The following is a 22,379-nucleotide window of genomic DNA, read 5'->3' as shown; positions in this document are numbered from 1 at the left end:
AAATAATCCTAGTGAAATAAGAAATATTTATGAATAAATAGCAATAAACATGTAAATAAGACAGTCATTGATAAACACACTTATTAGAATCCACTTAGTACAAGCTTCTATGCTTTTAATGGTGTTTGAACCATCCCTTTAAAGGTCCCATGGCATGGTGGTTTGTGGAGGCTTCCGGATGTTATATCCGCAGCCTTTCTCGAAATGAACCCTCGGCACGTAAATATAGCCTCCTGGGAGAAAGCCCCATTTCAGAGCTTTTCCCAGTGTGTCGTTTTGCTAATGAGAAGCAGGAGGCGGGGAAGGGTAGAGGGTGGGGGAGGGGCTTGACCAAGCTGCGCACACACACTCGCTGCTAAGACAAAACCCCGTTCTCCCTCGGACTCCTTTCGTAAACTCAACGTGACACAGAGTGTGAGAGTGTTCGGAGTGGTAGTTTACGAACGTATAATACCCTAGGCTTGAACACGCACTCCATAACCAAAGAGGATAGAAGCAGCAACATAGCGCTTATCCAACAGAAGACATGCATTGCGGAGCAATAGTCAAACATAAGCTCATAAGTTACAGTCAATTTCCAGACTAAACTCAGTTTAACAGAGCATGCTGCATGCTCTTTAGTTTTGTAGCGCAGATTACCTGGCTAACTGCAGGAAGCGGTTAGCTGCACAGCTAATGTAGCCATTGCTAGGCTAACGCACCGATTTTAAAACACGGCAAAATGACCACTTACTTGTTCGGTGTTTGTTGCTGATGCGGCAGGGATGCTTGGTACGGACCCAGGCTTCAGTGACAGTTGATGTGCAAAACCTGCCCTGTACTGTCCCAAGTTGTGGAAACATTCCTCAGGAAAATGCTTCCGACAAACATACACCGTCTTAGGTAGACTCGACGGCGTATTATTGGAGTAAATAAAATTAAGCCACTGCGTCTTCAGGGGCTCTCCTGTCGGCAGTAAAAACAGACTCCTTTCTGTGTTGTCACATCCATGTACAGCGCAATTTCCATGTTTCGCTCGCTTAGGTGATGCCATGTTGTTGTGTCCGCTATGGTCTCCTCACTACAACTGGGTGGGGCAATCCATACAGTGGGTGGGAATCCGGGGGGGGGGGGCGTGGGGACCCTTGCTGACGTAGTAAAGGGAAGAGCTTATCAACGCGCCATTTTGACGCGCCATTCTCAAATGTTGGGCATAGTTTGGTTTACACATTATGAAATTTCTAGCCACTGGGGTGACTTAAGAAGGTCAGAGGAACTCATTTTAACGTTAAAAAACCTCAGAAAGTGAAAATTTCATGCCATGGGACCTTTAATTTAATGACACTGTCCCAGTTATGCACGAGCTAGTTCTAAACATAGATTTACATAGAAGACTAGATTCCTCACCGCGTATTCCAGAACGTCCGCACAGGGCGGCCATCTTACCACAGACAAGCTTTTCCACAGAATTTGCGGTACACTGAGGTAAACTGAGGTAAGACCATTGAGGTGCTTAAATGTTTATACTCTTATCTCGCTGAAATTAAATGGTTTGATTTCTTAAAACATTATTAATGTGGTTGTAATTCTGGGTGCTTGAACATGCTAAAATCGTACCTTTTCTCTTCAAAACGACTTACTGCAGCTTTGTAACACTCTAACACTGGTTGTGTCCCTATTTTTTAAGCTTAGACTCCACCACATTGCCAAGATGACAACCCTTTCCTTACAGAACAACAGCATGAGACAGAAGCACAACAAAGCAGTACTGTTTAAAGGGCATTAGCCAAATATACAGTGTAAAAATTTTCAAGGGGTATGAAGACTTATGCAAGCACAGCCCAGCCCAGCGCTCACATTATGATTTACAGGAAATCAAAGTACTGACTTTGATGACAAGATGATGTGTGTGTCTGTTTTAATTGTAGATGTTTATATCAGTATGTTTAGTTTTATTTTAACTGCACATTGGAGCCTAGTCAAATGAAATTTCAATCTTCTGTGCTAACATATATTGACTTTGACATGATAATCAGCTTTGAATTTTTTTTTTGTAAATGTAAAGATATCTTTTTATCCTTGGAAGTATAACCACACGTAATTAATTAAATGCTTTTTTTGTCACAAACTACCGTGAGTCGCTGTCACTGTTTTATACTATTACTTACTCGGGCAGTGCATTTGTTATTATGCTATGATGTGAGTGCATTAGGTTTTTGAGGTGGATGAAGTATTTCTGAAGTTTCAGAAGTGAGTAAGCTGTTTATTTAACTTTAGCTTCCCCTACGGCCCTATCACATGTAAAAATATTTTCACTAAAAATTGGAAATAAATTGTATGGTTATTTGTCCTAAGGCCGCAGTTATCCATAAGTATGCAGTGTTAGGCTTCTCACAGCATAGGAATTTCAGCATGCATCCTGTCTTCGCCAAGCTATGCTTATTTTTTTAAAACATAAAATGATTATTCATCATTAATATCATAAATACATACTTCCGTTTGGTTTTTTTTATATAACAAACCAAACTGTTTGAAAATCGATCGAAATTTGAGGAAGTTACGGTCATCTGAAAAGTACATATCGCTACCAACACAATGGAATGGGTAAGCCAGCTGTCTGAGGTAAGATGGCCGCCATGTGCGGACGTTCGACTTCGTTGACGGGCAACGGGGACGAGGCATCTAGTCTTCTATGTAAATCTATGGTTCTAAACACTAACGGCAGACGCTAACAGAAATCACTAGGAATCAACACGAAATATAGACCTCTTGAATAGTATTCAAATAAATCGCATTTAACATCTCTAATATAGTTCATCAACAGTCAACCCGACAACATCTTAGCGGTGATCTTGAAGAGAGTGTTTTGAAGGGTGTTTTGGCTAGGTTTTTTCCTACCCCCGGGAGACGGATCGGACCCTTTACTATTCAGCGTTTGCGAGGCAGCATATGAACTGAACGATAATTGAAGTGGACACTAGATGGCGAGCCTACCCAAGAGATTCTAAACCCTGCAAGGATTGAAACCAGCATTCGATACACGGTTTGACTCGAACTGAGCTATTCTTTGAATATTGACTGAGCTATTGAACAAATCGAATTGGACGGATCCATTGGACTGAGGCCCTGTCCACACGGCAACGGATTCAGGTGAATCCGATACAATTGTTTATCGTTTAGGCCTGGCGTCCACACGGCACCGGCGTTTTGGGTGCCCCAAAACACAATCTTTTGAGAACGGGTTCCAGAGTGGAAAGATCTGGCAACGTTGTCGTTGCGAAGTCATCTGGATGAGTAGAATGGATTTGTTTACGATGACGTCACAACCACATGACTGTCAGTGCTTCACGCCGGGTAGAAGTGTAACAAACTCGATGCGAGTTGTCAACAAATCCTATAACTTGGTTCATGAAATGCACTTACAAAATATTTTCACTGTGAATATTTATTGTGTAATGGTGCAAAGTGAGAGAGAGAGAGCGAGAGAGAGAGAAAATAGCCCTTAGGGCAGAGTCAATCCCACCAGCAAAAATAGGGAAAAAAAGGAGCGATCTCACCTCTTCAGATGTTGGTTTAAGTCCTACAATACATTCCTCAAAAAGGGCGTAGAACAACAAATTAATCCATCAACGTGTAGCATTCAATTTATTCCGGACCATTAAAGACGCCGCCTTCCGCGTAGAATCATACGTCATCCTCGCCACCATATTGGATGGGTCAAAGCGGAGAATAAAGATGCCTCATTCATGTGCTGCGTTTAACTGTACCAACAGGTTTGCCGTCCAAATGAGATCACATGGGATTACCTTTCACAGGTGAGACTGGAAAAATACTTTTCATTGTATTTGGTCATTATCATGTAATTTTACGGACAGGTTTTCCTGACTTTGTGGCTAATATGAAGTCTCGCGCATAATAGTTTATGCGCATGCGTCCTTACTTCTATTGTTCTGGTGTCTCCGAAGGGACCGTCTTACAGCGCCCCTAGAGGTGTGGCATGTGTATTGCATCGTTTTCAGCAAGCGTTGCGTTGCCATATGGACCTGATATTTTACTGATCGTTGCCCATTTGGACGCGATATTTTTTTAAATAACATCTCGTTGCCGTTGTCGTGTGGATGTAGCCTGAAAAGTTAAAGTGTTGCACTGCAAAAACCTGGCTTACAAAAACAAGAAAAAAAAGTAATAAAATTAGGAATATTTTACTTAAAATAAGCAAAATTATCTGCCAACAGAACAAGAAAATTTGACTTGGCAAGATTTTTAAAAACAAGTAAATATATCTAGCTTTAGAAACCCCACAGATGTCTTAAAACTAGTGTATTTATACTAAAAACAAGTAAAGTTGTACTACTCATTTTAACATGCTAGATACTTTGTCCCCCAACCAACAGTTTGACTATTTCATCTGGGCATATTGGTGTGCTCTGCAGTGGCGTGCACAGATAGACATGAGGTGGTGCTCAAGCACCTGCCCCTCTGCCCTCTGTCCAAAAAAGTGCCCTTTTGAATTTTTTTTTTTACAGTTTACTGAGGCCAATGTCGACATGATCTTTTAGAAAAGCCGCGGCATTAAAAGCGTGTGTGAAAATAATGTCCCGATGTGTGCCCCCTCCGCGCACACACCGGACCTCTGTCTCTCTTGCTCTGTCACGTGAACAAGCGTGCAGTGCATTCAATGTGAGGTTGCAGCAGCATAGCGTCCTGGAAGCCACGGCCTTGTCGTAGCGCAGACAACACATCGGGCAGTCAGTCAGCTCTTCCCCTGCCCCACCAGCCAGGTAACACATGAATCGAGTGAAAATGTATTGTTTGCCCTCTAAGCCCAAGCTGTAATTATTTTGTCGTGAAGTAGCCCGTCGCATACAGAAACAACTGCACATGGCAGCCTTTGCCAGCTTATTTGCTCCCTTTCCATATGGAGAAACAAACTGAACATTTTAAATGTAGCCTAAACCATTGAGGCAACCCCACTCTCCATCAATTCCGACCTGTTTTTATAACACGATTAAGAATATCACGTTATGCTAGTATGCACGCCGTTATGCAAATAAAGGAGAGCTCCGTTGAGCCCATTGAGTGTGTATATTTCGTTACAAATTTTAAGATGATCTCACGGAAATCTGTGAATAAACACAGTCTTGAGACTCAAGTCAGTGACGGGAAGATCAGACTTTCAGACTTTATCAGACTTTTTAAAGATGGAACTACAGAAAAATACCCAAAACTTTGATATGATTATGAACACAAGAGGAAGGTTAAATCTCAGACTTTTATAATGAGGTGTTCCACATGCGCAAAAAAGTGCCCTTTTTCCCCCCAGAGCACTTGCCCCCCAAAATGTCTGTGCACGCCACTGGTGCTCTGTTTAAGTAAGTGTTTATACCAACTGAGACGGCCAAATAAATCAAAATCAAAACAACAAACCAATCCATTTTGTAGCCTATTTTTGTTGCCAGATTGACAATACAACAATTAATTTAATTTAGTTATCTGTTTTGTGTTAAGAGATTAAAAGAAAGGATAAGATGCTTGAAATAAGAAATTCTGACTTTGACAAACTTGTCATGGTTAATATAACACCGACGAAATTATGGTAATTCTCATTTTAAGACAGAACTTACTCATAACCAGTAATAAAATCTCAATAACAAGTTATAATACCTTATTAAGATCTCATCTCATCTCATTATCTCTAGCCGCTTTATCTTTCTACAGGGTCGCAGGCAAGCTGGAGCCTATCCCAGCTGACTATGGGCGAAAGGCAGGGTACACCCTGGACAAGTCGCCAGGTCATCACAGGGCTGACACATAGACACAGACAACCATTCACACTCACATTCACACCTACGGTCAATTTAGAGTCACCAGTTAACCTAACCTGCATGTCTTTGGACTGTGGGGGAAACCGGAGCACCCGGAGGAAACCCACGCGGACACAGGGAGAACATGCAAACTCCGCACAGAAAGGCCCTCGCCGGCCCCAGGGCTCGAACCCAGGACCTTCTTGCTGTGAGGCGACAGCGCTAACCACTACACCACCGTGCCACCCCTTATTAAGATAATTGAGGGAAAAAATGCTTAAAGTAAGTGAAATACTCTTACACAAAACCTGCCTGGAAAGGAGAATTATCTTGGCAGACAAATAACAAGCATATTTTGTCTTGATTTAAGATATTTAATCTTGGTTAGATTTTACTTTTTGCAGTGTGCAACACAGTAATCTATTGAGGGCCTTCAAATAGAATAGAAACTTGTTAAGTGTGAATGTGTGAGTGTGAATTGGTTAATGTGTCTATTTTTCCTTTTATGGTTTCCTGTCAAAGTAAACTGAAAGGTTAAACAATTAATCAAACAGAAGAAACATTTAAAATACTTACCTAAAATACTTACCTGTTAAAGAGAAAGAGCTAACTCAAAGAAAGCTAGAAACGAATAGAATCAAATAGCTTAAACATAGCTAAAGCAATTGTTACTGAAATAACCTATTCAGACTATAACAGATCGGTCAAGAAAAGCTAGAATAAACCCATATTCAAACTTATTTAAATGTATTCAACAAGAAAAGATTAATCTCATAGGACTTATTTAAATACGCATTTTGCACTGTAAATATTTATTGATCTATTTATTCACTTACATCTTGTACTGTATATTCATTGATCTATTTATTCATTTATCTCTTGTACTGTGAATATTTATTGAACCATTTACATTGATATATTTATTGAACTACTTACACTCAACCAATCCAACTTACTGATCCTTTTCATATTCATTATTATTCAGTAAACTGCCGGCTTATTTGTATCCAGTGGCGATCTTAGAGTGATTTACTCCCCGGGCGAAACCCCCTGCTGGCGCCCCCCCCGGCCCAACCCGACAACCACCTCCCACCCACCACCTAAGAAAACACTAACTTCGTCCAGAACACACACGACCCCATACACAAACTCACAACAGCTATTTTCAAGAACAAATTTCCAGTTCTAATGACTAGTGCAATAAAAAATACAAAGATAAACAATAAAAGATAAACAATAAACAAAAAGACTCAATGACTTCGCATTACAGCTATCCACAGCTATTTAAGAAAGCACAACTGCACTACAGCACCACCCGATGGTCAAAATATTGCACAAGTCAGTCAGTTTTAGCAACAGAGTGCACAATGAATTATCATAGAGTACCATTCACCATTATTATTAACAAGAAGACTTAAACCTCCATTAAAGTCGCACCATATAAATAACAAAAGAAGCTAAACAGTTAAACAATCACAATTACAGAATAACAGGAAGTGACAAAAGATCTAAAAATACTATACATTAAAGTGGCAAAAATGGTAAAACGCAATCATGTATCATAAATAAATGAACTAACGACAGAGAAGAGGTAAATCCTATACATATCACTGTACACATAAGAAGAAATAACAAACACTATTGTGTATCATAAATAACAAGAAGTAACAAATGAAATTAACACTCTTTAAAGTGGCAAAAATGGCAAACCACTATAATTTGTCATAAATAACAAGACGTGCAAAAGAAGTAAGAGGAAAACAGTCTATATACATTTAAGTGGCAATTATATTCAGGATGCAAAAGTGAAAGCACAACCTAAAAGTTGGCTTTTCTGGCCTTCCTGGATGCAAATTCTTCCACAATGTCTTCATCTGAGATTTGTTCCCCTAAGGCGTGGTTTATGCTGATCACAGCAAGGCCACTGAACCGTTCCTGTGACATTGTTGACTTTAGGTAAGTCTTGATCAGTTTTAGCTTCGAGAAGCTCCTCTCTGCCTGAGCCACAGTGACAGGCAGAGTGGCAGCAATTCTGAGTCCAGTCCAGAAATTGGGGTAGATCTCTGATAGCGCCTTCTCGTGCATGAATGTGATCAGCTCAAGGGGGGTCACAGTTGCTGACGGCAAGTCAGGAAAGTTCCTGATCTCCTGCACGAGCTCTTTTTTTTTCGCGCCCGCGCTCGTGCCGTCCCCCCCGCGATGCCACCCCGGGCGGCTGCCCGGTCAGACCGCCCCCAGGACCGCCCCTGTTTGTATCCATGTCTCATGTCTCTTCCTCTATACAACACACACCACTAACGAATCTAGAACTGGTCCAGTAGCATTATTTATTAATTATTGCATTTACAGTGTTACAAGTGCTACAATTATGCTTACACCTCCCATGTTTTACAGTCTTCACAGTGTACTGCGGCTTGAATTCAGTGTTTATGGGTCATCTCACAAACCGTCTGTGGTCTTTAGACCCAGTAAGAACAATCTTGCTCTCATCTGTCCATAGAATGTTGTGCCACTTCTCTTTAGGCCAGTCAATGTGTTCTTTGGCAAACTGTAACCTTTTCAACACATCTTTTTTTTTCAGCAGTGGTACTTTACGAGGGTTTCTTGCAAATAGTTTGGCTTCACATTGGCGTCTTCTGATTCTTGCAGTACTCACAGGTAACTGAAGATATTCTTTGATTTCCTTGGAGCTGATCACTGGATGCTTCTTTGCCATTCTTGTCATTCTATGATCTACGCGGATGGTAGTATTTCTTTTCCTACCATGTGTTTTGGGTTTTGTTTGCCATTTTAAAGCATTTGAGATCATTTTAGCTGAGCAGCCAATTATTTTCTGCACTTCTTTATATGTTTTCCCCTCTCCAATCAACTTCTTGATCAAAGTTCTTTCTCCTTCGGTACAATGTCTGGAACGACCTGTTTTACTCACTGAGCAAGGGCTAAAACCAGCAGGTACAACATTTGCTGTCCTCCTTCTTTAAATAAGGCCCATCATTGACACCCTGTTTCTTCACAGAATGAATGACCTCACTAATTGATCTCCACACTGCTATTCATTTGAACATGCCTCTTTCATTAAATGAGTCAATTACACCCAATTAGCAGAGTGCCTGTCATGACTGTTGATTCTGTTGTTTGCCCATTACTCGGCTACGCCTATTTTTTCCCACGTTGTATTATCTTCTCATCTCATCTCATTATCTGTAGCCGCTTTATCCTTCTACAGGGTCGCAGGCAAGCTGGAGCCTATCCCAGCTGACTACGGGCGAAAGGCGGGGTACACCCTGGACAAGTCGCCAGGTCATCACAGGGCTGACACATAGACACAGACAACCATTCACACTCACATTCACACCTACGGTCAATTTAGAGCCACCAGTTAACCTAACCTGCATGTCTTTGGACTGTGGGGGAAACCGGAGCACCCGGAGGAAACCCACGCGGACACGGGGAGAACATGCAAACTCCGCACAGAAACGGCCACGGGGCTCGAACCCGGACCTTCTTGCTGTGAGGCGACAGCGCTAACCACTACACCACCGTGCCGCCTACATCCTAAATGTTTTTCTAATAATTATTGGGAATATACTAACAGCTCGTACCATTAATGAGCAATTTTATTGAGAATATATAAAGAAAAACTCTTGCCAGTCATTTCAACCCAGACACTGGTGCTGCGATTCTGACCCACCATTCCCAGAGGACTTTTCTGTGTTCCTTTCTTCTGTAGGTATTGCACGCGGCTTGAATTGATATGGTAATGCTTGTTTATCATGATCATCATCGCTATTCATGTAATTGTCTGAACTACTCGAGGAAATCGGTGAAGAAATGTCTCTGGCGCCATTTGTCCATTTTGTCGAATATGGCCGGGTACTGTAAGTGACGACATGACACCTTACGGAAACCATTCAGAAAGCAGCTCAGGTGTTTCCGGCGATATTTCCGCCTTTTTCCGTACAAGTGTAATATAACGCATAGTTTCAGCCTTGTTTTACGGGTAAAGACTTCAGATTTGTCCGTAAGTCAGTATTACATCTCATTAATACACTATTTCAGATGTATAGTGGAAAAAAATGGACATTGTCACCTTAGTAGACCTTTAAAAAAATCAATGGAAAAGCAAGAAATACAGAGAGAGAAATATTGTCGATCAACAATGTAGGGGAAAAGGCGGGCATTAGGTCTCAGTTTTGTTTAAAAAAATATAGTATAATGAATGTAACTTTTAGCAGTGTAATAGAACAAAAACACAATTACAAATTAACTGGTATCAAATCCAATGATAAAAGTGCAACAATTTTTCAAGAAGTCAAGTTTTATTTTTACAGTAGAGCCAATTCCCTACAGGTGTGGGGCAGTCAGCTCCCAGCAGAAGAGTCTGACTTTCAATTTCTATTTTATTTCATTTTACTGGGTTCAGTGATCACATATAGTATATCTGACTGGCTCGTGAGGAATCTGCAATAATGTCTGACATGCTGGTGATAAACTCTATGCGCTTTTGATGTAGTGGGGCTGAATACCCCACAGGGCCGAATACCCCCTTTGCCTTACTTGTTAAACACACAAACATGAGTGTTGAAAATACGTTCTGTAGGATATATACAGTGATCCTCTGGTTTACAGTCCTCACTTGGTGATTTTACATCCTTTGAACACTTATGTGCACTTGTTACATGCTCTCCTAACATATTGTTATTAACTATTTACAGGCCTCCGAGACATTCAGCCAAAGTTTTTCTGGAAGAGTTTGGTGAACTGTTGTCAGTCATTTGCTTAGAGTTTGACGGTCTTATTATATCTGGGGATTTTAACTTGCATGTAGATAATCCTGAAAACACTTATGCCAGAGAACTACTTGCACTTATTGACAACTTCAACCTAGTACAACATGTACAGGGGCCGACCCACTCTCGTGGTCATACCCTTGACCTCGTTATCGCAAAGGGTCTTACTGTTTCTACTACTGTTGTTGACCTGGCCTTATCTGATCATTTCTGTGTTTTCTCTGATGTTTCTATGTCCCCTCACATTCAGAACAGTTCAACGACTATGGGTAGGAGAGTCATAAACGACAACACGTGTTCTCTTTGAGCAAGCTCTCTCTCGGATCTCAACTAAAATGTCAGACTCTGTAGACGACTTACTGGAAATTTTAAATTTAAATATGACCCAAATTATGGATGATATTGCTCCATTCAAAATCAAAAGAGTCAATGATGAGCAGAAAGCACCATGGAAGCAGTACCCGGCTGTTAAACTGCTAAAGAGAGAATGTAGGAAGACTGAAAGAAAATGGCGCAAATCTAAACTTCACATCCATTATCAAATCCATAAACAGATGCTTTGTAAATATAATTATGAAATTGGTAAAGCAAGACAGTCTTTCTTCTCCAACATCATCAACAGGAATATGAACAATGCCCGTGTGCTATTTTCAACAGTAGAGAAGCTAACTAATCCCCCACCACAATTAGCACCTGAACTTCTCTCAGTTAATAAATGCAATGAGTTTGCATCCTTCTTCAAAGGTAAAATTGATAAAATACGGCAGAATATTGCTCATAATATATCTCCGTTGCAAATAACTGAAAAGCTGCAATCACCAGTGACACAGACAGACAATTTCAACACAATGTCAGAATTTTGTTTGATTGATTACGAGACTCTTGAAAAAACTGTACAAAATCTCAGTTCCTCAACATCTGAATTGGACGTTCTGCCCACCAACTTTAAGTCTGTTCTTCACCTTATAATTACAGATGTGCTTCAGATCATAAATACATCCCTAGAGACTGGCATTTTTCCTGTGTCCCTGAAAAAAGCCGTTGTAAAGCCCCTACTTAAAAAGAATAATCTGGATGCTTCAGTATTGAACAACTACAGGCCAATATCAAATCTACCATTCGTCGGGAAAATCCTTGAAAAAAATTGTCTTTAATCAATTAACTGCCTTCTTGATATCAAACAGCTGTTTTGATAACTTTCAGTCAGGATTTCGTGCCAATCATAGCACTGAAACAGCGCTGATTAAAGTTATAAATGACATATGTCTTAATACTGATGCAGGCAAAACATCGGTCCTGGTGTTACTGGACCTCAGTGCAGCTTTTGATACTGTTGATCACAACATACTGCCATATCGACTTGAACACTGGGTTGGGTTGACTGGTAAAGTTATCAATTGGTTAAAATCATACTTAAAAGATAGAAGCTTCTTTGTTACCATGGAAAATTGTACCTCAACATCAATGTCCTTGACCTGTGGTGTCCCCCAGGGGTCGGTCCTTGGGCCATTACTATTCAATCTTTATATGCTCCCACTTGGACAAATTATCAAGAACAACTCAATTTTGTATCACTGCTATGCAGATGACACCCAAATTTATTTTGCTCTATCACCTAATGATTATGCCCCCCTTGAATGTCTCTACCAGTGTATTGACCAAATCAACAACTGGATGTCACAAAATTTTCTTCAGCTGAACACAGATAAAACAGAAGTAATTCTATTTGGGGAAAAAAAGATGAAAGACTCAGGATTACCACTATTCTTGACACAAAGGGGATTAAAACAAAAGATATGGTTAAAAATCTTGGTGTTTTCATTGACAGCGAGCTAAACTTTGACAGTCACATGAAATCAATCACTAAATCAGCATTTTATCACCTAAAAACATTTCCAAACTAAGAGGACTTATGTCAAAAAATGATCTGGAAAAACTTATACATGCCTTCATCTCTAGTAGGGTTGACTACTGCAATGGCCTTTTCACAGGCCTGCCAAAAAAGACCATCAAACGACTTCAGCTGGTTCAAAATGCAGCGGCTAGGGTTCTCACATGAACAAAAAGAACAGAGCACATTACTCCAATTCTAAGGTCCCTTCACTGGCCTCCAGTAAGCTACAGAATTGACTTTAAAGCATTGCTGCTGGTGTACAAATCTCTAAATGGTACAGGGCCCAATTACCTCTCTGATATGTTGCAGCGGCCTAACCCAATCAGATCTACCAGATCGCAGCAGCAAAATTTACTGTTAAAACCTGTTGTTAAAACAAAGTGTGGTGAAGCAGCTTTTAGCTACTATGCAGTACAGCTATGGAACCAACTCCCAGAGGACATCAAAAATGCTCCTGCTGTTGGCAGCTTCAAATCTAGACTAAAGACCAAGTTGTTTTCAGATGCTTTCTGCTAACTGATAAATATCGTCATCTTTACATGTGGGCGGCACGGTGGTGTAGTGGTTAGCGCTGTCGCCTCACAGCAAGAAGGTCCGGGTTCGAGCCCCGTGGCCTGCGAGGGCCTTTCTGTGTGGAGTTTGCATGTTCTCCCCGTGTCCGCGTGGGTTTCCTCCGGGTGCTCCGGTTTCCCCCACAGTCCAAAGACATGCAGGTTAGGTTAACTGGTGACTCTAAATTGAGCGTAGGTGTGAATGTGAGTGTGAATGGTTGTCTGTGTCTATGTGTCAGCCCTGTGATGACCTGGCGACTTGTCCAGGATGTACCCCGCCTTTCGCCCGTAGTCAGCTGGGATAGGCTCCAGCTTGCCTGCGACCCTGTAGAACAGGATAAAGCGGCTACAGATAATGAGATGAGAATCATTAAGACGTGACGACAAAATGTGACACCATCTCCACTAGGTGTCCCTGTGGAGATGAATGTTGGATTGTTACGAAACCTTGAAACAATTTCTAGTATGACCGCTTCAGATATTTGTTTCACAAAGCCTCACTCTGCCCACCAACTGTTTTATAAAGAAATATGTTTGGCATGTACCGAGCAACAAATTATTTGTTTACGTGTTCATTACAAGTTCATTAACATCAAGAATAACAGAGTCAACTTTGGCAAATTATTTCAATGCTCACAAGACCTGCAGGACCAAAAGGTGCAACAATATAAACAGAGATCCTTAAAACTGAATTGTAAGCATTTATTCATTGTCCGTAGATTTTTGTCTTCGGAAGGACGCAAAGCATCTCGAAAAGCAGGTTGGCTGCAGTCAGAGCGGTGTTTCCTGTCAACAGAAGAGACAAAAATGTAACATTCATCAGAATAAAGGATCAGAAGTCTTAGCTGTTCATCTTAAATATTCCGGATGCGTGTTACCTGTAGTGTCGTACGGTGGGGAAACTTCCACCAAGTCACAGCCAACAAGGTTCAAACCTCGGCATCCACGAACGATCTCCAGTCCCTGAACACACAACGTGCAGCTTGTCATGTTACTGAGAAACCTCAAAAAAAAAAAAAAAAAAAAGCTGTCTTGAAGACTTTCCCATATGAGAAAATGTAAATCAAATAATAATATCAATATCATGTACAATATTTACTTTCACTGTCAGGTTAGTCTCTTACATGACACACCTTATTTCTATTGTCAGAATGCTAACTATCTAGGCACTGGTTTCTATCTCCCCACCATCTTAGTTTTTAATTCAGCCCTTTATGTGACCTACAGCATTTCTATTGTTATTTTACTGTTGTTTTATTAGGCACTGGGTTTTTTTGGCATTTATTACCTCACCCGCTACAGGGTAAACGGGGCAAGGTATTGTTTCTTCAGTCAGGTTTTTTTGTTAACGATATTACGGGAAAACGGCTGGACCAATCTTCATGAAACTTTCAGGATAGATGGGCATTGGTCTCAAATAGAACCTCCAACATTTTGAGGGTCATCTGGTCAAGGTCACCAAAAAGGTCAAAATCATTTTTATTGTGTCTACTGCCTCATATAGAGGTGCTAGCCACTACGTCATCATGCTGTAAGGATGGAAGTGTAATGATTGCGCACTGCGCATACACGTGTTCTGATTAAAATGGCCGGTGAGTGTATACAATTCGGTTCACCATTCGAAATAAATGGACTAAGAAATCGCTTTCAGACATGTTTATGCTTATTACAGAGGGAAAGTGCGTTCCACTGAGCTCTAGCGCCGGGCCATTTCCAGGAAATAAGAGTTCCGGTCATGGCGACAGCGTGTGTGTGTCAGCCTCGGTTAGGAGGTTTTAGTTTTGAAAACTGTAAGAGATAAAGAGTAGCATAATATAAAGTACAGACACTTGGTATATTTTACTTCTATGAGTTTTAAATTGTTTATTTTTGGATTACGCTTCATTTTTGTGGCTACTGCCTCATAGAGTAAATATATATATGCTATATTTACTGCATGGACACAGGATCAGAAAACTATTTTATTTATAATAATAATAATTTCAATTTATATAGCGCCTGTAGCCACATGTACCCATAGGCTACCTATTTTTTTCATGATATCTTCCTTCATATTCATTATAAGTGCTATGGGGTGAGGTTTGTTTTGCCTGGCAACACTTGTTTCTTGTACAGTTTTTTATTTTACATATGGTTTATTTTCAGCTTGTATTGTTGCATTTTAACATACTGTACTGCTATGGAGCAATTTCTGGCACAAGAATTTCCTTCAGGATTAATAAAGTTTTATCTTATAAGCTTTACTGCTGACCATTACAAAGAGCTGACATTGGAGACTACTCTCGTAAATGTTAAATAAACATCACCTTGCAGAAAACATCAATCTATCCATATCATCAATGTTATTCTTATTTAAGTTACATTTTTTTAAAAACTCTGTGAATGAGCTGTTATTATGGAAATGATACCTGTGATTTGCCTTGCAACACCTTCTCACTAATCAGGGGTGGGTTTCCCAAAAGCCTCTTAACGCTAAGAGCATCTTAACTAGGAGAGAGAGCATTTGTTGTGCTGCTCGATCTACCATTTAACGATGATCTTTGTGCTGCGATGCTTTTGGGAAACTCAGGCCAGATTTGAGAATTCAACAAAGTGGGCTATGTGTGCTGTATAAATATTTAGCAATGAAACTTAAATCATAACTTAAAATATTTGTACATTTGATACATTTTGTCATATTTTCAAATACACCATATTGATTTGTGGAATACCAACACAGCTAGAGAACTAGAAAGGAACTCGGTTGGGTGGATACCGGTACCAAGCCACAACAAAATCAACATCAGAATCAAATCACTTGAACTTAGGATAGTACTAAAGCTGTCCACCAAATTTCATCCAAATCTGTTCACTACTTTTTGAGTTACGCTGGGAACAGAAAAAAAATCCTGGATCTACATACATATCCGGATTTACATCAAATTCTAATCAATTGTTCCTTGGTCCATGGCTCACCTTTCCTCAAAATTTCATCAAAATCCATTCACTACTTTTTGAATTCATCTCATCTCATCTCATTATCTCAAGCTGCTTTATCCTTCTACAGGGTCGCAGGCAAGCTGGAGCCTATCCCAGCTGACTACGGGCGAAAGGCGGGGTACACCCTGGACAAGTCGCCAGGTCATCACAGGGCTGACACATAGACACAGACAACCATTCACACTCACATTCACACCTACGGTCAATTTAGAGTCACCAGTTAACCTAACCTGCATGTCTTTGGACTGTGGGGGAAACCGGAGCACCCGGAGGAAACCCACGCGGACACGGGGAGAACATGCAAACTCCGCACAGAAAGGCCCTCGCTGGCCATGGGGCTTGAACCCAGGACCTTCTTGCTGTGAGGCGACAGCGCTAACCACTACACCACCGTGCCGCCCTACTTTTTGAATTACGTTGGGAAAAGCAAACAAATGGAGTCAAAACCATAACTTCCTCCAACAAAGTTGGCAGAGGTAACTAGCTCCTTAGCTAATATTAGCATGAGTTATGCTACCAGTGCTATGCAGAATTGGAAATTCTCTGAAGCCTGATTGATGTATAGGCAAGGTTTAATGATAAAGGTTCAGCGATCAGTATATTAGTCACGGCATTACCTGAATAGGTGTGAGGCCTGCGATCTCAGGGGTTCCAGTGCCAGGGGCAAACGCAGGATCCAAAGCATCGATATCGAAGCTGAGGTAAACAGGCCCTTTACCCATTTGGGCCCGAACCTCTGTCATGAGTGGCACCAGAGATTTGTGCCAACACTCCTCGATCTGCACCACACGGAAACCCTGCAGAAAAGATTTCTTCTTTTCATCATGTACATATCATGCGTGAAATTTTCCAAATGTCAAAGCCTGGAGTAGCAGGAGCTCAAACGCACACTCCATCACGCCTCTCAAATTACAGACCAAAAGAGAACCACTGGCTCATCATCCTTTATCGCCAAAAGATATTAACAATCTTACAGGGCCTCCAGGTGGCTCAAAGGACTTCAGCGACTGCTTATTATTATTATTTCCTAACCTGTTCTCTGCTCCACTTATAAGCATCAGGTGTATAAGCAGTGCCCCGGAGTCCAATCTGAACCACACGTTTACAGTCGAGCAGTCCCTCCTCCACACAGCGCCTGAATGGTGTACCGTGAGTGATCTTCTCCCCCATGGCCACATCCCCTGTATCAGCATGAGCATCCACATGGACCAGACCTACTGGACCATGTCTGACACAAATGAAATCAACATCAGTTAGGAAAAGCCATGTGGCTCATGTTTTAGCTCACACTTTCACAAGAAAAGTTATGATAAATACAGACATTATTCCTGCCTACTTTTCTGCCACGGCCTGCAGAATCGGGTACGCAATCGTGTGATCGCCCCCTGTCAAAGCATACAGAGTTTTATTCCTGTGCAGAGGTTCAAGTTCCACAAACACATTTAATATGACAGTAAATCATTGATTGGCCTCATGTATCTGCTGGTAAAATACACAAACAAGGTTAATCATTTATAGAAGAAGCATCCGAGCTGCAGAAGATGAAAGTTCAGTCAGGGTGAAACAAGTTGAATGGAGTCATTCATTATTTTGCCTCAGACTGTTATACTGTATGACACAGTACAGTTTTGTCTTTCCCTGATTATTTTAGTTTGATCAGAGGAAATCTCACCCAGTGTAAGCGGGATGCAGCCAGTAGCCACGACTTTGCGATAAGCCTCACGAATCCGTTTGCAGGCATCTTTTAGGTCATACAAGTTCACATTGACGTCACCAATATCTGCAACCATCATGGACTCCCAGGGTGCAGCTCCTGTGCCACAGTAGTGCCTCAACATGGCCGATTCGGCTCGGATGTGCCGAGGGCCAAACCTGGCAACAGAGCATTCCACATTATTCAGCACAAATGAACATCTGAATCTGGAACTGTAATGACCATCTGGTGCAGGATACCCAACATGCCAAACTGAAATAAATGTCACTAGCAGATCACTAGATATGCCTGAGATAAGCAATAAGCTCATCTTGCATAATTTGGTGACTAGACAGCTCTGGAGTGACCTTGGGTTTGAACCTGGGCTTTCTGCCCAATGTCATATCACCCCATTCTATAAATCTGTCCATCTAGCACATCTAGCCGCCCTTGTCTAAGTAGACCAGGGCTCCACAGTGCGCACATTTCACTCGCATTTGTGAGCGAATTTTTCGGCATGTGAACGAGGAAAAAAACCACACACATTCGTGCGAGGGCTTCTTGCGGCCGACAATTTAGGAAAGCACTGAGCAAAGACGCGACGAGTTTAACATTCTAAAATGTATCAAACGTTAAACTGCAAAGTATGTAAATCCAGCACTGGATAGCCTACCTAATATAGTGTAACGAGTAACGGCCTGTATTGTTGTAAGTGTGTGTGTTCAGTGTTGTGTACGTGTGTGTGTTCTGTCTGCGCCTTGCTCCCTGTCTGTAGTTGCGTGCATTGCCTCTGTCTTGCACTGCGGTGGTTCCCATGGTAGCCGGGGTGGAGTGAAAAAGTTACATTTTTTTTTTTGCCGTTCTGCCATGCTAGTGCGTTTTACCGGGACTATGTTTTACTTTGACTTTGTACTTTAATTGTAATGACTTAGAGCCTTAGTTATTTGATTTTTTTTAATCAATTAGAATGAATCCCATACGCCATTATTTTTTACAGAACCTGCTGCATCTTGTGGAGATCCTGCTGGTTCTCCCTATTTCTGCAGCACAATGCAAGCAAGGCTTCTCTGCACAAAAGCGCATAAAAAGCTCACTGCGCAGCTGTTTGCATGTGTCTACAACAGAAGACCTAATAAGGATTGTGGCAGAGGGCCCATCTCTTGAATTGTTTGATCCCACAGAATGTGCCGAAAAGTGGCTTTCGGTCAGAAAAAGGTCACGACGACCAAATTACAAATCCTGGCCAACCGATAGTGACATGATTTTTGTTTAATAGAATAATGAGATGGAAAGCACACACCCCAGTGCAAACATTTAGATGGGAACATACAACACAACAGAAAAACAAATAATATACAGTATATACAAAGGGTTCATGTCACAACACAGCAGAAAAACAAAGAATATATTATATATATATATATATATATATATATATATATATATATATATATATACACACATACACACACACACACAACTGGGCGTGTTGAGTTGCAGATGTTAATTGCACATTAGTTATAGAAACTCAGTTCAGCTACAAAACTCAGGATATTGCACTGTATTTGGTATTGCATTGTATTAGGTATGGATGTAAAAGTGTAGAAATATAAATATAAAATATACAAAAGCTATAAAAACTAAAAAGTTCCTCTGTGAGGTTGCACTGTAATAAGTATTGCACTGTATCAGGTAAGTGTGAGAATATTGTCCTTTTAGGTCCTTGTTGGTGCATTGTTGCACCTGCCAGAAGTGGCATCAGTCAGTGCATGTAATTAGCCTTTTTCACATTACGTCACTTGCAGAAGAACCTCACATCCGTTTTCAGCCTTTTGAATGGAAGAAGAGGTGGCATGCTAATCTGCTGGCTAACAAGTAGCAACCATAGAAAGTCAGTAAACTTCCTTTCCAAAACAAGGCAGATAGGTGACTGGAATGGTCGCTAACAATACGTAATGATAAACAACAATGCGCAATATTATTATCATCAATCTTATCTGTGAATGACACGGTTTTGTTAACATATATTGCCGCCGTATACCTCTTCTTCCATTCAAAAGGCTGAAAACGGATACGAGTTCCCCTGCAAGTGATGTAATGTGAAAAAGGCTAATTGTTCAAGGTGGTTATGGCCTGTGGGAAAAAAAAACTGTTTCTGAGTCTGTTGGTCCTTGCTTTGATGCACCTGTAACGCCTGCCTGAGGGCAGCAAGTCAAAGAACTCAGAGCCAGGGTGGGAGCTGTCCTTGATGATGTTGTTAGCTCTGCTGAGCTCTGCTCTCTGTTTAGCTTCTGTTTGTTCATTCATTCAGTTGTTCGTTATTCATTTGTTTGTTCATTCATTCATTCGTTCGTTCATTCATTCATTCTCAATTGAATTTTGCGTTTTATGTGTTGGTGTGTCTAAGGTTTGCGCTGCAATAAACCTTTAAAATGAAAACCTACTTGTGCTTGTGCCCCCATTTTTTTCCCTGTGCTCCTAAAATTTTTAACTTAGGAGCACGTGTGCTCCTGAAAAAAAAGTTAGTGTAGAGCCCTGCAGTAGACACCAGACCATTAGGTTGTAGATGTCCTCATCATGACTTACACACAGGCCTATATCCGACCCCTGCTATATCATGCCATTTGATGAGAAGTGTCTCTTCTTCCTGGGTATTATTTAGAGTCCACTCTAGGACATATGCATTGATGCTACATCCATCCATCCATTATCCGTAACTGCTTATCCTGTGCAGAGTCGCAGGCAAGCTGGAGCCTATCCCAGCTATGGGCGAGAGGTGGGGTACACCCTGGACAAGTTGCCAGATCATCGCAGGGCTGACACATAAAGACAAACAACCATTCACACTCACAGTCACAACTACGGTCAATTTCTCATCTCATTTCATTATCTCTAGCCGCTTTATCCTGTTCTACAGGGTCGCAGGCAAGCTGGAGCCTATCCCAGCTGACTACGGGCGAAAGGCGGGGTACACCCTGGACAAGTCGCCAGGTCATCACAGGGCTGACACATAGACACAGACAACCATTCACACTCACATTCACACCTACGGTCAATTAATGCCACTTTTCCACTACCAACGCGGGTGAGTCGGGCTGAGCCGTGCCGTGCTGAGTTGGGCTGAGTCGAGCTGAGTGGGGCTGTTGGAGTTGCATTTCGACTACAACTGCGCTGAACCGTGCTGGCTGGAAGTGGGTGGACACATTGGGTGGAGTTAGCGAAAGTGGGTGGACGTCAGGTGATGTCGTTAAGGAGCGCAAACAGTGACATCAGTGAGCTTTTAAGCGGTAGTCTCACGACCCGAATAGTAAACAATAAACATGGAGGACATGGAGTCGTTAGTGTTGCTGGTCTTGGTTCTGTGGCTTGTTGTCACCGACAACGCCAACAGATACTGGCAAGAGCGTATAGATGAGGCGAGGCGCATAAGGCTTCAGAAATTCTCGTAATTCGTAATTATTCTTCTTCCGGGTTTACGGTGTTTACAGATCCCAGCGTGCTCGCGGGGCGTGTGTGGGCATGTGAGGACACTCCTCCTCACCAATCAGTGCACAGGGGAGTGTCTGCTCACACCCCCAGCCTCACTCGGCTCGCTTCAGCCCCACTCCAAAACGGTGCGAGTTTTAGGGGCTAAGCAGGGCTGAAGCAAGCTGAGTCGTGCTGTTCTTTGGTAGTCGAAACGCGAGCCGTGTCGGGCTGAAGTGAGCTGAAAAAGGGTAGTGGAAAAGGGCCATTAGAGTCACCAGTTAACCTAACCTGCATGTCTTTGGACTGTGGGGGAAACCGGAGCACCCGGAGAAAACCCATGCAGACACGGGGAGAACATGCAAACTCCGCACAGAAAGGCCCCTGTAAGCCACTGGGCTTGAACCCAGAACCTTCTTGCTGTGAAGTGACAGCGTTAACCACTACACCACCATCACCCAAATCCTGAAAAAAAATCCAGTTGAGCATTTTATTGGATGATAAGCTGCAAAATAAAGGCAGCCACTTATCAACTTAACCTGATGAGTTTTTAATAAAGTGCTATTTAAGATTCAGAGGAAGTTAAATGCATGAGCCTAGAGGAGGTTCTGTCTGCCATGAGCTTGGAAATATTCTACTTGTGCAACAGGTTTTCATATCACAAGCTAGTGCATGGTTTCTGAGAGATATGCAGGAGCAAACCTGGTTCCGGGTCGGTTGGAGGTCCCGGTGTCGATGGGTACCCCGATGAAGGCTGCGTCCAGACCCTCGGCTGTGTCCTGATATGGTAACTTGGCCATGGTGGCGATTCCGGACACGCGCGCGACAAACTTGGTGCTCGGAGGAACATTATATGTTTTGCTAGACATCAGTCTGCTCATGGTGGCTGTCCCTGTCCCCCTGACCACCCGATCCTGCATCAACACCATGCACGATCTCAGCTGGCCGATTCCTCTCATCTTCATGAAGTGAAACATGCTACAGCCGCGCTGCTCTTTGCACGCAGGAGATGAGATCTGCTCTGCTCTCCGTGTGTCCTCCTCTTATTATTTTCCGCTCCAATTCAGAGCTGAACTGTTGCACTCCTGTAACCCAACCCCAGAGGGGTGTGTCCTCTCCCTGCTGTTCATGGCAAATGTATTTCACTCATCCTGAAAACACTCGACAGTCTGTATTTGTGCAGGTAAAGGAAAATAATCAATCATGATTGGCGTGATTTGTATG

At 41.9% G+C, this 22,379-nt stretch overlaps 1 protein-coding gene across 1 annotated transcript; it reads right to left on the bottom strand.

Moving 5' to 3' along the window:
* Positions 1–13,455: 13,455 nt before the first annotated feature.
* On the bottom strand, positions 13,456–22,241 carry agmat (agmatine ureohydrolase (agmatinase)). Its single transcript, XM_060936790.1, has 7 exons — positions 21,858–22,241; positions 17,670–17,869; positions 17,334–17,382; positions 17,030–17,225; positions 16,615–16,794; positions 13,897–13,981; positions 13,456–13,804 (listed from the first exon to the last, which is right to left on the bottom strand). The coding sequence occupies exons 1-7, from the start codon at positions 22,130–22,132 to the stop codon at positions 13,725–13,727; spliced, it is 1,065 nt and encodes a 354-aa protein (XP_060792773.1). The 5' UTR covers positions 22,133–22,241; the 3' UTR covers positions 13,456–13,724.
* Between the last annotated feature and the right edge of the window lie 138 nt (positions 22,242–22,379).

Source organism: Neoarius graeffei, chromosome 13 (assembly GCF_027579695.1).
Source record: "Neoarius graeffei isolate fNeoGra1 chromosome 13, fNeoGra1.pri, whole genome shotgun sequence".
NCBI lineage: Eukaryota > Metazoa > Chordata > Actinopteri > Siluriformes > Ariidae > Neoarius > Neoarius graeffei.
This window is presented reverse-complemented; position numbering and strand designations above follow the sequence as displayed.